General features: G+C 35.2%; 1 protein-coding gene across 7 annotated transcripts in view; it reads left to right on the top strand.

Annotated features, from left to right (window-relative positions):
* The window catches only part of pspc1 (paraspeckle component 1), a 108926-nt gene that overhangs the window by 41575 nt on the left and 52887 nt on the right, over positions 1-14464 (top strand). For 4 of the 7 annotated variants that reach the window (XM_080197301.1, XM_080197305.1, XM_080197303.1 and 1 more), the window contains 3 exons: positions 3011-3068; positions 7525-7697; positions 11577-12141. In XM_080197301.1, the coding sequence (XP_080053427.1) occupies positions 3011-3068; positions 7525-7697; positions 11577-11783 (438 nt within the window). In that variant the 3' untranslated portion in view covers positions 11784-12141. Of the gene's footprint in view, positions 1-3010; positions 3069-7524; positions 7698-11576; positions 12142-14464 lie in introns of those variants that run through there. The other 3 variants (XR_013888053.1, XR_013888052.1, XM_080197306.1) reach the window with 1 other exon arrangement.

Here is a 14464-nt window from a genome sequence, read left to right as displayed (position 1 = left end):
TGTGAAATTGTGGAATTGTTTAATACTAATGGAGGTGCATTTTTGTTCAAAGTGCAAATATCGTTGATCTGCTTAGCATGCAGCTGAAGTAAACAGGGTTCCCAAGAGGGAAATTGAATAGCAATGTGGGAGTTTCCAGGTTACATTTCTCTTAAATTCTAAGTAACGAGGTGGTTTTTTTTGGGAGGGATAGGAATTATTACCAAGGATGTTATTTTGAAATTGTGTTAAATCCATGTTATCTCATATAACATTTTTCTCATATAATGTTTTCCTATAACATTTTCAGTTCATGGCATAGCTAGACAGGCAAAAAGAGAATATGATGCTGGAAAAAAGTTACAGAAAAACTTACCAAATTTGAAGCATCAAAAAATGAATTGATACAATATGATGTAAAAATGGAAACGTTATGAAATAATACGTGCCAATTATTTTTATAGCTGGCTGAGTTATTGCAACTTTATTACAGGGAGTGGGCTTTTGTCAAAGAAAACTGTACTTAACCTGAAACAGCATACTTAACATCAGTGTAACCATATATCGATCAAGACAACTGCCATTAGTCTTCACTGCCTTGCGGAAATTATTTATGTAAGACTGCGTTTGTTCCATAAATTATATTGAAGAGTGTGATTTTTTTCATATGAGGAAAAGAACATAGTACTTGTCATGGTTATGACTGCAAAAGTGAAACACATCATTGTTTAGTTTTTGAAAATATATGCTTTCCTAAAATTATCCTCAATCACTTCAGTGAAAACAGTTATTAATTTTCTTTTTGCTGAAGTGGTGATATGGTTGGATTTTTCTTTAAAAGCATCAAGACATTTTCCGAGCATTACTAATAGACGGAATTGTACTGAATTATTTGGAAAATCAAATGTGAATTTTTGGTGTGCCTGCTGATGGTAAACAAAATTGAATTCTATACTGGGAGAAATGATTATTGAACGATAATAAATTGTTCAAAAAACTGCTGCCAGATGCTTGAATGTAGAACATTCAGCATCAGTAGGAAGTACTGTAAAAATTATGTAATAGAAATGAGTGGAAGAGGATGTTCATGTGAATCAAAGACAACATTGTAAATTCTTATACCACAAAAACTCCTCCTATGCTTCAGCTGAAGTTGATATTTTCGCTACTCTAATATATAAGTATCTGCATAAAATTAAAAATATAATTCAGCCATGTTAAAATTATATTATATCTTAAGGTGCTGCTGCAATTATAGTCTCCAATATCTATGGATTAAATCGTGTCTTAACTCCCTGTGTGGAAATTAATAGGAAAAAAAGTTTGTTTACAGTAATATGGAACACTGATAAATTGTGACAAGGTGTACAATAAACACACCTTTCGAATAGAATCTTGTAAAATCCACCAGGATATAATGTACTTAAAGTGCTGTTTATCAATTTATTCTTGGTAGCGGATGAATTAAATTTGAGAGGGCAGCATGGACATGGTACTGCAAACGCTAATAGTTCAGAGAATACCTGGGGTTTTCAGAATTGCCAGACAGTTGTTGAACTTAACCCAATTTTCCATGTTCTGTATTTTTTTCAGTATTTGTTGGCTCAGTATCTTCAATCCTGAGGCATATTATCAATGATTCTGTGCGAGTACTGAAGGCAGGTCTGGGCTTGTAGTCCACTGATGCTTTATCTTAGCTGTTTATTAGCAGTTTTTGTAAGCAGTCATTTGCCACTACTTTCCTTTCTTGAGCGGGATGAGGAGGCAGTCTGCCTCAGCTAGAATGGGAATCGAACCCATGCTGTTGGCATAACTCTGGACCATCAGTGTGACTGGGCTAACTGATTGCACTAAGATGAAAGATACCACATACAAAATCTTTGAAAACTGTTGTTTTAGAGAATGCAAAAGCATGGCTGAAAACTGCACGTGCATAAGTTTGTATAATTTATTTGTAGGGATCTTTAGGTCTGCTACCAAATGAGGCATTTGTTTTTAGTTTAAAAAATACTGTTTTTGTTGAAAATTTCCACTGAACAAAAAGGAACAAATATTGCAGTAATATGTTCCTGTATGTATTATCTTGAGCACGAGAAGTTCTTGATACAGACGATTTAATTAACATTTTATTTTTGTGTGTTTTGGGTAATTCCTGTCTTTAAGTTGTGAGATTTTTGCTTTCAGGTATGTCTACTATGGAAGGACACAATTTGCATACTTTGCTTCATTTACAGCAACAAACTTTGTACAATGTAAGATGATTATACATGGGGACATATTGCAGGTTTTGTGTAATTCTGGTTGAATGAAATAAGCTAATCTGTGCCACTTGGCTGGATTCCTTTTTCGGGTGATGACTACCAATGGACAAAGTAAGATTTTTTTTTAATTAGGAAGGGACTTTATTTTCTTGGTAACATATTTAATGGATATACTCGGAGTCTGACTACTGAAATAATACTATTAAAGTACAATTCTTGAATCACTATATTTTTTGCGCCATGTGGAAAATAGGCAGGCGTGTATGAAAAGGTTTGTGGAACATTTCATATTTTGTGAACTGATTTTTTTTTATATAATGTATCAAAATACAAGGATGTGAAACTTGTTTTGGTGATTGCTGATTGTTAAGCAGAATGCACTCATAATGTAATTAAGATGCTTTCATTTAAAGAAAGTCACACATTGGGAGAACTTTTCAAATTTGGTACAGAATTGGCAAGGGAAGATTGGATGGAATAATAGCATAGGCTGCTTATCCACTGCTGCCAGTTTTCCACACCATGAAGTTTAAAATTACCCCTGTATCTGCTTCACAGAAGGGGCATTGTATCTAAGTGAGATACACTTGGATTCCAACTCGCGCTTTTTTTCCTCCCTGCCTCGTATTCAGACTTTTAATCATACCTTTTGATATTTACTGGGTTTTTGAGTAGAGCAATAGATTTTTTGTGCCATTAAAGGTAAGACACTGAACATACACAGAGAACCTGTGCTGGTAGGTTGACCATGAAAATGTTTCTATTTTCAGAGAGAACAGGATATGAGGATGGGTGATATGGGTCCACGTGGAGGAATTGGCATGGGAGGTAGGGTCTTAATCCATGAAAACACCTGAGGTGTTGTACATCTGTTACTTCATGGTTGTGCCTAGCGATGTTCTTTGGGACTGTACCTGTTTGAAAGATGAAATTTAATTTTACATAGGTGCAAATGCTGTGCTTCAAAAGTTGTAAAGCTACATCTAATAAATGTAGGAGTTTATTACATCAATGCAGCTTGAAAAATTTATTAGTATTTTTAATGTACAACCTCTTGCACATAATTATATCGTTGCTTTTCTTGCATTGAAAAACTGGTAATGGTAGCTGAGAGGTATTTATTACTGGACTTGTAATCAGAGGTTTAGATTAATAATCAAGGGAAATGAATTCAAATTCCGCAAAAGCAGCCATGGGATTTAATTTTAGTTAAATAAATTCAAATTTTTAAGTGCTGTCTGAAAGTTACTCAGTAATCTCAAACTGCTGACCATCCAAATGCTAGCAATACAGAAAGGCAGCTTGCCACCATCTACTTGAGGGTAATTCAGGATGGACCCACATCCTGTGACTGATAAACTCTGATTTAATTATTTGGTTTTAAGTTTGACTGCTTTTGTCATAAGGTGATAGTACTTTAGTTCACAAGTTATACTCTCGTTTTAAGTTTACGAAGCTTTTATTCTATTGTCGTCTTTTTATCCGCTGATGTCTGATTATTCTGACCCTCTTTGTAAACTTGAAGCAATAACATCATCTTTTTAATACAAGAGATGATTTGGTAGAATCAAATTGCACTGCCTGGCAATATCACATTTATTGTGGTATAAGTTGCATGTTTTTTGAATTGTAGTAAACCATTGTGTTCTGCAGTGTTCCAAACATTGTAAAACTACATCTTGTATTGCAGATATCATATGGCTGCAACTTGTTAAAACTAGTTAGTGTTTCAAATAGAGAAATCTTAGGTTGTGGCATGATGAATAGGTGTTCTCCACGTACTGCAAAAGTAATGGTCAAATAGTATCATTACGTTTCTATGCTTCACTGTGATGTGGACAATTACATTGTGTACATTTTGCTTTAATCACAATGCAGTGGAATATTTTTGTCATAACTTATAGCACTCCTGAATATGATCAAGGCCGGCTCTTGTTTTGGTCGCAGCAAACTGATATATTCCTGAGAGGTCTGGTAGTTCTGAGAAACTTTAATACTTGAGCTGTGGTACTACTTAGACAATAAACATAATTTGTTTAATCTTTATTCTTGATATCACGTTATTATGGTACAAGATGCACAATCAGTGTATATGGGTTGAGATGAATGTGACTTAAAGGTTGACTTTTTAAGTTAAATTTTGAATAGCCACAGCATTTCTCAAGTTCTCTTGTTTAAAACTCTGCATGTGCAATTTTTATTCAGTTGTCTCCCACAGTGCTACATTGTAGTGCAATCTCAAGACTGGGAAAATACAAATCCAGCACTTCTCCGCGCCCAAGTATGTTTCAAATATACACCGAGATTTTCCATCAAACTATGGCTAGCTGTTTTTCTATTTAATAAATTAAAAGTGTGTAGACGTCATTGGGCATGTTAATAACCACATTTAGTCCAAATTTTTAGTCCTGAAGACAGTGTCTTGTTTTCAGTGGAGGTGATGATCATGTATGCTTGAAACAGTCTGTAATTTTGCAATTTTCTCTGCTTATTTGATGGGGTGAATTTAGGAATAAGCAATAGCATCGTTTTAATTTGTCTATATCCAATGTTATGAGGTGGATCTGCAAAATCTACAAATATAAAGTAGCATTCCAATTTTATGGCACTATGGACAAGATCTCAGTGAAATCCATGGCAGTGTTTACAGTGCTATTGAATTTAAACTGCTAACTAGCCCGAGGCACGACTGCTGCGACAACGTTAGGTACACACACTAACTTTGATAGGAAATATCTTGTATACAATACAGATAAATGTAGTTTTATGCAAGAATGTTTTACTGAGCAAATAATAGCCACCATTCAGTTTAAAAAGAAAATGATGTGTTGACAACAATCACGGGATACATCTTGCTGTTTTACCATCAGATGTGCGCATGATTAAAGTAAACAAACAATACCATATAAATAAGTATTAAAATCCCATTTCCAATAATGTCTACTATTTTAATTTAATTAATTAGAAATCCAGTTTGTTTTCCCCCCCCCCTTAATTTCTTGTGGTTACTACACTGCATTGCAAGTGGTTGGGGTAAATTTTCTAACTGCTAGTGCTTTGCTGCACCTCATTTACATTGCAGTGGTATTGTCTAAGTTGAGGCATGTTCTCAAAGCAGCATTATAACATAACCATAGTATTAGTGTGAGTTTCTGTGTTTTAAATTATTAAATTGAAGTTGGGGAAAAGGACATATTGGAGAAATAAAATTAAATTTTCTTTCGATCAGTGGCATGATTTGAAATAAATTGACAATTGATTAACTTTTTCAACGTTAGAAGTGGATATGCTTCGTACCTTGAAAGACAAATAATCATTGTGTTCGAGCAGTCATAAGATTTTTGTTAAATGGAACTTGATGGAATTCTAGTTTTAAATGAAGTTTCAACTACCCTCTCCAAAGCTATGTTAATCCAAGAACGTCTGTGCTTTTTATTGAATGCTTTCTGAGATGGCATCCTTTACAAATGTCTTACACAATCCATTTGTTACTTCAGTTTTTTTTCCAGAATGGAATTTAAATTGCCCCACTGACTGGGTACTTCTAGAATGTATCCGAGCTGCACTCTGAGCATTCCTGCTAGCGTGTGGTAGAGGCACGTTCAACTCCAGCTTTCAAGAAGGACTAGATAAGTACCTGAGGAGAGAATTTGCAGCACTGGGTGGAGGCAGGGAAAGAGACTAGTTAATTTTGCTTTATTGGGGTGGGCATGATGGGCTCAATATTGACCAGTCTAAAATGAATCCTGTTGATCCAGTTTTTGTGTGTTCCTAACACAAGTTAGAAACAGTTTTGTTATTTGCCTTTTTTTTGTCAAAGAAAGTGACATAGCAAAATCACGATGTATCAAAAAGCTGTTTAAGACATTGCATATAGTTAAATTGGCATGGCTACTAAAGTGCAACTTTACTGAATATTTGCTAAAGGTCATTATGCAAGTTGGAATGGTTTGAACTTTGTAGGCTTGTCGTTTCTTGTATTTAGCAGCTGCCCACTTCTCTTACTCTCCTCCACTCCCTACCAACCAGTTATCATGAAGCATTAGCAAACCTACATTAAAGTGATGTAATTGTAGGATGGCATGACTTAAATAACAGTTTCTAAATTATGTGTACTTGGATTTAGGTGTTTTGCTTGTACAAACCTTTCCAGCCAAATTTATGGGGTTTTGGGAGAAAGCCCAAACCTGCAAAAAAATTAACCAAGGACTTTTAGCTCAGATCCTTTTATTTCAAGTTATCGCTGTGTGGCTTAACTTTGTAGCATTAATAACGTGGAACTGAATAGTTCAAAATAGGCCACATCTGGAAGGTTCAAGACCATATATTAATAATCTTTTGGTCCTTTTTTTAATGTTTGATTTTTAAATGAAAACATTGCGAGGTAAATTTGTTAAAATGGGCAAAGGAATGCTATTTACAATAATTTTCAATTGATGTTCTCTGGTAATGTAAAGTAACATATTACAAAATTGGCTATGGTTAGTATTTTCTAAAACAGTTCTGTCTCGTCTTTTCTTAGTTCTGGTATGAAAATCCAATATGTGCTACATCCTCTCGGACAGCTTTGTGTGGTTATCAATTTAGGTTTACACCCGTATCTCTATGCCAGTAAAAAAAAATTACACTTCTCCTGGAGAGAAAAGATCGTGATTGGATAGCCTTGGTCTTTATACGTAGTTGAATTATTTACCACATAAAATAGTGACAAAGGTCTTCTCAATTAATAGCTCGGTTGGACTGACGATATCATGACTTCTGTGGAGAGGGAAATGGATACATTTGCTTATTCTTTTGAAGAATCTTCCAAATGTGTTCAATGACTGACCACAGTTTTTAGCTTGTAATATGAAGAAATAATATTGTGGCCTAAGGCACACTTCGGGGGAAAAATCCCAAAATAATTGCTGAGTATTATTGTGAACAAATGTTTCTTTGGACTATAATAAGATTATCTTGATTTTCCCATTTAATTGTGAATCAAATCATTTGCAGAAATGGAAATGTCCAGTTGATACTTTAGTTCCTGTTGTGTAGAGCTTGTTTATGAAGTGAAGATGTTGAAAAAATATTGTCTGTTATATATGTACGTGGTATTATTTGTACAGTCCCAAAGAACAATTTTTGCAGGCTCTTACTCAGGTAGCAGTTGCTTTGCATGGTCCATATATTAAATAAGCATGTTTCTATATTTATTAAGTTTCTACAAATATTCAATCCAGTTATTTGCCTTGGAAGAATAATTAGATTTAGGCTAGATCTAAGTACCCACTATTTTACATAGATGCGTATAGCCCGGCTCCTGCTGGCAATCAAGGCCCTGCTCCACTTATGGGCATGAACATGAACAACCGTGGACCTATGCCTGGTGCTACAATGGGACCTGTCCCAGCCATTGGGCCAGAAGGAACTCCAAATCTGGGAACACCCATGCTGGGAGACAACGGTGGAACAATGGTAATGTATTAAACCACCTAATGTTTTTTGACTTTCTTTTTAAATAGCATGAGATATGTTTACACTAACATTCAGACTGGCATAGTCTTTCTATTAAAGGTTTGCATACTTCAAAGTTTTGATCATATCTGTTTATATAAAATCTGGATTATTGAAGCAGTTCAGTGCCACCAGGTATGTTTTGGATAATCACCGAGTTAGGAAGGTGGTGTCCTGATACATTGAAATAGATCAGTTTATACATATAAATGATGAAGCAAAAAGGTAGAGTACAGTAATGGTACAGTGATTGCACAGTATTGAAATTGTAAAGGAAGCTTTGATGATTCCAAGCATAGCTGTAGAGATATTCATGCTTTAGGATTTTATTATACAAATGAACTTGGATTCTGAATTTCAATAGACAAGTTATTTTATCTAGAATTAAATATTAGCCAATAGTTATTGGTGTAAGCATAAATTAGGGTACTGATTACATTGCTATAGGACCATGCAGTAGGTCAAATTAAATGACCTTTTATATATTTGATAGACTTCGGACAAGTTTGAATCTTGGTCATGATTTCTGTGATATGCTTCGGGAAGTGGTTAGGTAAAATCCAAATGTCGTATTTCAGAGGGCCTTGAGTATCACTAAACATTGGTTATAAGGAATATCTGCTATTGCATTACATAAAACAAGCATAAAATTAAAACAACACTAGATAATTTCAAGTTTCCTAGGCTAAGTCACATTGTTTACGACAATGCAAATTTTGTTGTAAATATTTTGCAGAGAACTGCACAGTCTAAACTATGTGCCAAGCTTTTTGAAGGTGTAAACGTATCCTTCAGACACTTAAACTTAAATTCATGCATCTTCGCATTTGTGCAAAGTTTGCCGGGGCTAGAATTTGAACCTTTTAAAGGAATAAAACACAATGGAAAACTGAGAATTCCAGAAGCATTTGTATTTCCAATTATCTTTAAACATGTGTCAAGGTAATGTCCTGTGTTCTGTTAGATTTGGTTATGCCTGAGATGTTTTTCTTGGGGGGTGGGGGACAGAGTTCCAGCCCTGTTTCTCATCAAAATTGCTTGAACTGTTTGTTTGACTTTGTCGTTGAAAATCAGAAAGTACAGATGACAAATTAAAACTAATTGGGGCATATTAATGGGCTAATTTAAATTATTACATTTATTTAGCCATAAGCTAAGATTTTTGAAGTAATATTAACAAGCATAGGTACTGGATTTTAAATTCTAAAATTTGTGAACTCTGACTAGCACCTTTTTATTTGTATTTTAATCTTGGGCTAAAAAAATCACGAGCACAGAAGCTTTTTCATTTTTTTCTATCTGAAATTTTATTCTATAGTGGAGATTAGTTTCACAAGTAGGAAGTAGAGATAGAAGTAGCTATCCTTGCAAGCTGAACAACATTGCCAACATCCTCCTCTTTCAGTGGTTTGGCCTTCCATTTAAAATTTCAATCCTTTCGACTTTTCTTCCTTGTTGGTAATTGAGCAAAATTATTTTAAAAGGTTACTCTTCCCATCTAGAATTGAGCCACGAGCCAGAGGATAGGTAGGTTTCATTATGGTTAAAATTGCTAAGCGGTCAAAGCTGTTGCAGGTGACAGGCTGATATTTTTGTCCCATGAATAAATAGTAAACACCATGTTGGCACATGGTATATTTGATAACAGAAAAATAACCTGTAACATGGATTTTGTTTATTTTGAGCAAACTACATTTGCTACTTATTGTTGCAAATGGGAATCAAATTGATATTCTGCCTTTTTATCTGTTTATATAAAACATCTATGTATACGTTGGAAGTTAGTTCTCATGTGTGACATCTAACATGTCTAATATGAAAAAAGGCCATCATTGTTTTTTGGGATTGTCCAACAAATTTTTAATATAAAAAAACAATATGAAACTGTTTTAGTGTAGTATCTTACATTTTTCTGATAATTTGATTAAGCCATATCAAAATGGTATCCCTTTACATATGGTGTTCAATATCTATCTGTCTGCCACTTCAAAACAATCCATAGCGCCACTCTTTGTTTTAAGAAGAGTGCCACAAAAATCTGCTGGTAAGGAATGAAGTTATGCTGCAGTTTGGCAATGCAGCAGGATTATGTTCATTTCCAAATCCAGAAGCATGGTTCTTCAGTTGGAATTTTTAATGGTCAGGTTGGTAAAGGAAATCCTGAGGATAGCAATAACTCAAGAGTGGACTATTACATCCCAGATAAGACCCTGGAAGTTTTGTTTAATTTCCCACTGGAAAAATCTACTGTTTCTGCTAATGGTTTTTCAGATGTGGGCTAGCTTTTCATATTCATTGTTGCTGTTTGTAGCAAATAGGAGAGTTGATTGCAGTCAGGACTTGGCTCCTTCAGAGCAGCCCAGTAAACTGAAGATTTGTGAGAGTAACTGGACTTGTGTATCCCTGGGTGCACCCACCTCCTCCAAGAATATGAAAATTAAGGAACAATAATTCCAAGTCCGGTTTGTGTGATTTTTTTTTTCCCTATCCACAATTCCCACAAAAAGCAGCATAGATGCAACAAAATAGAGTAGGAAAGGAAAGATGTGGAAAGTCGAGAGAACAAGATATGAAGAATTGCAGGGGAGGGGGAAGGAGGAGTAAGGATGTTAGAATTGCAAGAAGAGGAAGATGGGGGAGGGGAGAAAGGGCAAGAAGGACTGAAGGTGAGAAGACAAAATACAAGAAGAGAAACAGATCCCCAGTGAAAGAAGTGACCCAAGAAGAGGAGATGGAAGAATGGTGAAGGAAAGGAATGATTGAGCGTTATATAGATGAGCAACGGTAAAGATGGGGAGTGGGGGTGATCAAGGTCGGGAGCAAGTGTAAATTATATTGTGGGAGAGATAGAAGTGAAGGAAAAGCATCAAAAGATGGATTTGAGTGGGCTGGGAATGCTCAAAGTCTCTGAACGGTAGGAAGTGTGGTGAAAATGGCATGTCCAATAATTCATTTGAGAATTGAGAAAGCTTGAGGATTGTGTGTGTTTTGAAACAATTGAATAATACAGTGCACCTTTCTATTTATGACATCTTTCAAAAGGATATCCTTGTTCTGATTGTTTAAAATGAGTTAAGAGAAAATAAAAACATTGACCTTAGTTTATACTATGATTTGCGTAAACCAAAATGTAAATAAGTATCAGAAGATGACAGGGCCTTAGCAGTAGACCAAAATTTTAATGCTATTAACTGGCGTTAACTTTGAGATATCAAATGAGGTGATATTAAAAATACTTTATTATTGCTCAACATGAGACTGGTCAATTATTAAAAAATATGGTCATATTTTTAAAATAGTTGTGGCTTGAGCTATACAAATCATACACTTAGTGTGTAAAAAAAAAAATTCTGATTTCTTGGTTGATTGCCATAATTACAACTTGTATGTATTGTTTTGAAATCTGCCATGTTATTGATTTTTGTCCTAGAAACTTGGCTTGGTCTTTAAAGTACAGAGAAAATCAGCTTTATAATTCAAAGATCTAGTGTATTGTGATGAATTTACATTATCACTTTGGAGTCCTAATGAAAAATTAGAAGCATCCTTTGTATTGTGGCTGTAGTTACTTTTTTTGTGTCAGTTTGAAAGTAGGCTGTGAAAATATAAATTATTTTACATAATTCAAAACACCATTAATCAATACATTAACTAATGTAATTGCTCCTTTCTATCTCCTTTTTGTATGTGCCTGGTACTGCTGGACTGCCTGCCAAACTTCATGACACCAACACGGAAATGTCGCCAATCAATCCATAAAATTGCCATCTTTTGGTTTGTTCCTACAATGGAACGTGTTATGGACTTTTTTTTTAAAATTGCTATTCAAATGGACACTAGCGCAATGATAGATTTCCCCAAGGAGGTCCTGGTCAAATGGGTTCTCCTCCTATGATCAATAGGGGAAACCTGAGCGGAACTCCGGCACCTGAGCCGCCTCCTCAACAGCCTATGGCAGGTGTGGGTGTGAGTGGTACACCTGGTGGTTTTGGTAGAGGAAATCAAAGGGGTAATTATGATGCAAACAAAGTCCACAGCAGATTTTAGACATTCTGAATTGTAACAATAGACCATTCCCTTCTGTGACAATTTAAGGTATATGGATATCTGGTGATTTAAAAATATCAGTTGAGTTTTATCTGCTGTTTTCTGACACTGTTTTTTAATGTGATGTAGATCTTGAATTTTGTTTTTCTTATGTAAAATCTTTTGTTTTGAATCTTTATATTGAAGTAAATGCTTCAGGCTTTGTAGCATAGAACAGCAATCACATAAAACATCATTGTTTAGCAAGTTGGGTTTACTCCTTGTGAATGTAGTATTATACATACATCTTTTAAAATGTGACCATGCTGTAAAATCCATGGAGTTCTGGAATAATAAATAAAGCAGAAAATAAACCATTTTATTTCGTAGAAGTACTTGAAAGCTAAGCAACTCATACTGAGAAATGCACAATGTGTGTGTTTGTGTGTGTGTGAGATATGTAGATAGATATATATGCTGTACATAACTCGAAAATTGGTGCAAACATCAATCATACCTATTTCATAGTTTCTTGTACTGAGGGTGTGCAAGTTATTCCACTCCAGAGTTAAGTATACTACTTCACAGATTAAGCACGAGCTGTAATTGGCAATTTAATAGTAACATAGGTTTAACTGCTTGGGAACTAGCTGACGGATAAATTCCTGATTTTACAGTGAGTGAAAACTTAAGGTTTCATGGTAGTTTATTTTCTCTTCTGTTTAAAATCACTGTTGAATTTTGTACAGTATCTGCTGCCTTGCAGGAATACTGCAGCATCTTTGCAGTTCATAAACAGATTAATAACATCCATAAATAACTTATCAGAGTGCTTTCTTCATTTACTTGGGATTTCTGTAATCCTAAATTCTACATGCTTCACTTGCCTGTCTTAAAAACATTACTTTTGAAGATTCACTGGGTTGACAACATGCTTCAAGTCCACCCTAATCATTGGACGCTCCTTAACTCTTCGCAAAAGGACTGGCCTTTCTAAAATAAAATCATAGTGTATATTGCGTCACGTAGGATTGGCCCTTAATAAATGGCGTTGTGGAATTGTTGAAACTTAATGTTCACACATTCATTTTAGTTCTAACTTTTTTAAATGAATAAGTTGCATAAACAGTGTTACTGATTTTTAGCAGTGACCCAATCATCAGTTTGATCATAAATTTGAATCTCAAATTTTAAAATCTCAGCTAAGTTTGAAACATTTTTGTTCTTTCAAATTATTTATGCTTTCAGTTAGAATCATAGAAACCCGACAGTGCAGAAGGAGGCCACTCAGCCCATCAAGTCTCCACCAACAACAATCCTATCCCAGGCTCTACCCCACATATTTACCCTGCTAATCCCTCTAACCTACACATCCCAGGACACTAAGGAGCAATTCAGCATAGACAATCAACTAAATCCACACATTTTTGGACTGAGAGAGGAAACTGGAGCACTCAGAGGAAACCCACACAGACACTGGGAGACTGTGCAAATTCCACACTGACCCAAGCCAGGAATCAAACCCAGATCCCTGGAGCTGTGGCAGCAGTGCTGACCACCGTGTCGCTGTTGTATCTTTTTAATCTTTCAGGAGAGAATTATGATTTTTATAATTTGTGTTGATTTCTTGTATCTGATTAGATTGTCCTAGCAAGATATTTGGTCACGTAACACAGAGGACAATAAACAGGTTAAGCCAATGTCCTTGGGGTGAGCTGTATCTGGCCAACTTTATGCTTAGAAATAGCTGTAACCTGCATATAGTGCTTTTCAATCACTTCTACTTTGATATACTGTAGTTAACCAGTTTTATTGGCTCTTTATATGAACTCTTTTTAATGAAATTCATTTTTGCATCTTGATTGCTATGCTGCACATTTGGAGGTGTTAATAAAATGGGAGGAATTTTTATGATCAAGATAAAGTTGAAGATTTTGGGTGCTTTCCAGTAAATTTGGTATATCAATACAAAGGCTTTGTTATATTTTGGGTTGTACTAAGCAGTTGGATATGACCACTTAAAAATTGTTAGTCTTCAGTCTCATCAAGCTGACTTTAATGGGTACAAAGTACAGCCAACTGCTTCATTCACCATTTGCCTAGCTGAGCTGCTTACTGATGGTGACAAAACAAACTGCAGCAAATTTGGCAAAGACTGGGTAATTCCCTTCAAACTTCTCATGGCAATGAAGCAAATTTCTGAAGTGATAACCTGTGCACATTTTTCAGCCACAACTGGCAGGGAACTGGTTCTATAAATGGAAGTTTTCTTTTCTCTTAGGAACCTCCTAGTCCCAATTTGAATAACTAGGGATCCTCTGCTTGCCACTTGTCTTGACAATTTATTTCTTGCATTTTATCTAACACTCTCTGATTAGGGATTGTCAAGGCATTGTCCTAGCTATTTCAAATACGCTCCAAAGCAAATAACCCCTGGTGGTGTGCGTCATTTAGTCTCAAGATTTGTTATTAATCGGTTTACTCTCCACAGCTCCATTTTGAATAGAGTTTGAGCTTCAATGTTTCTGCCATGTACAATGATTCAAACTAAAGGCAATATTTAAATATGCAAAGTATAATACTCTTTGTATTTATACCTTTTGTTGCCCTAAACTACCTAAGAATTTGTAAAGTTGTCATATTGCCAGATGACCATAGGCTGTGACTAATGGTGATTTATCTGAGGATCACCAAGGGGTGAG

This window comes from Carcharhinus amblyrhynchos, chromosome 10 (assembly GCF_965287045.1).
Source record: "Carcharhinus amblyrhynchos chromosome 10, sCarAmb.v2.hapA, whole genome shotgun sequence".
Classification (NCBI taxonomy): Eukaryota; Metazoa; Chordata; class Chondrichthyes; order Carcharhiniformes; family Carcharhinidae; genus Carcharhinus; species Carcharhinus amblyrhynchos.
This window is presented reverse-complemented; position numbering and strand designations above follow the sequence as displayed.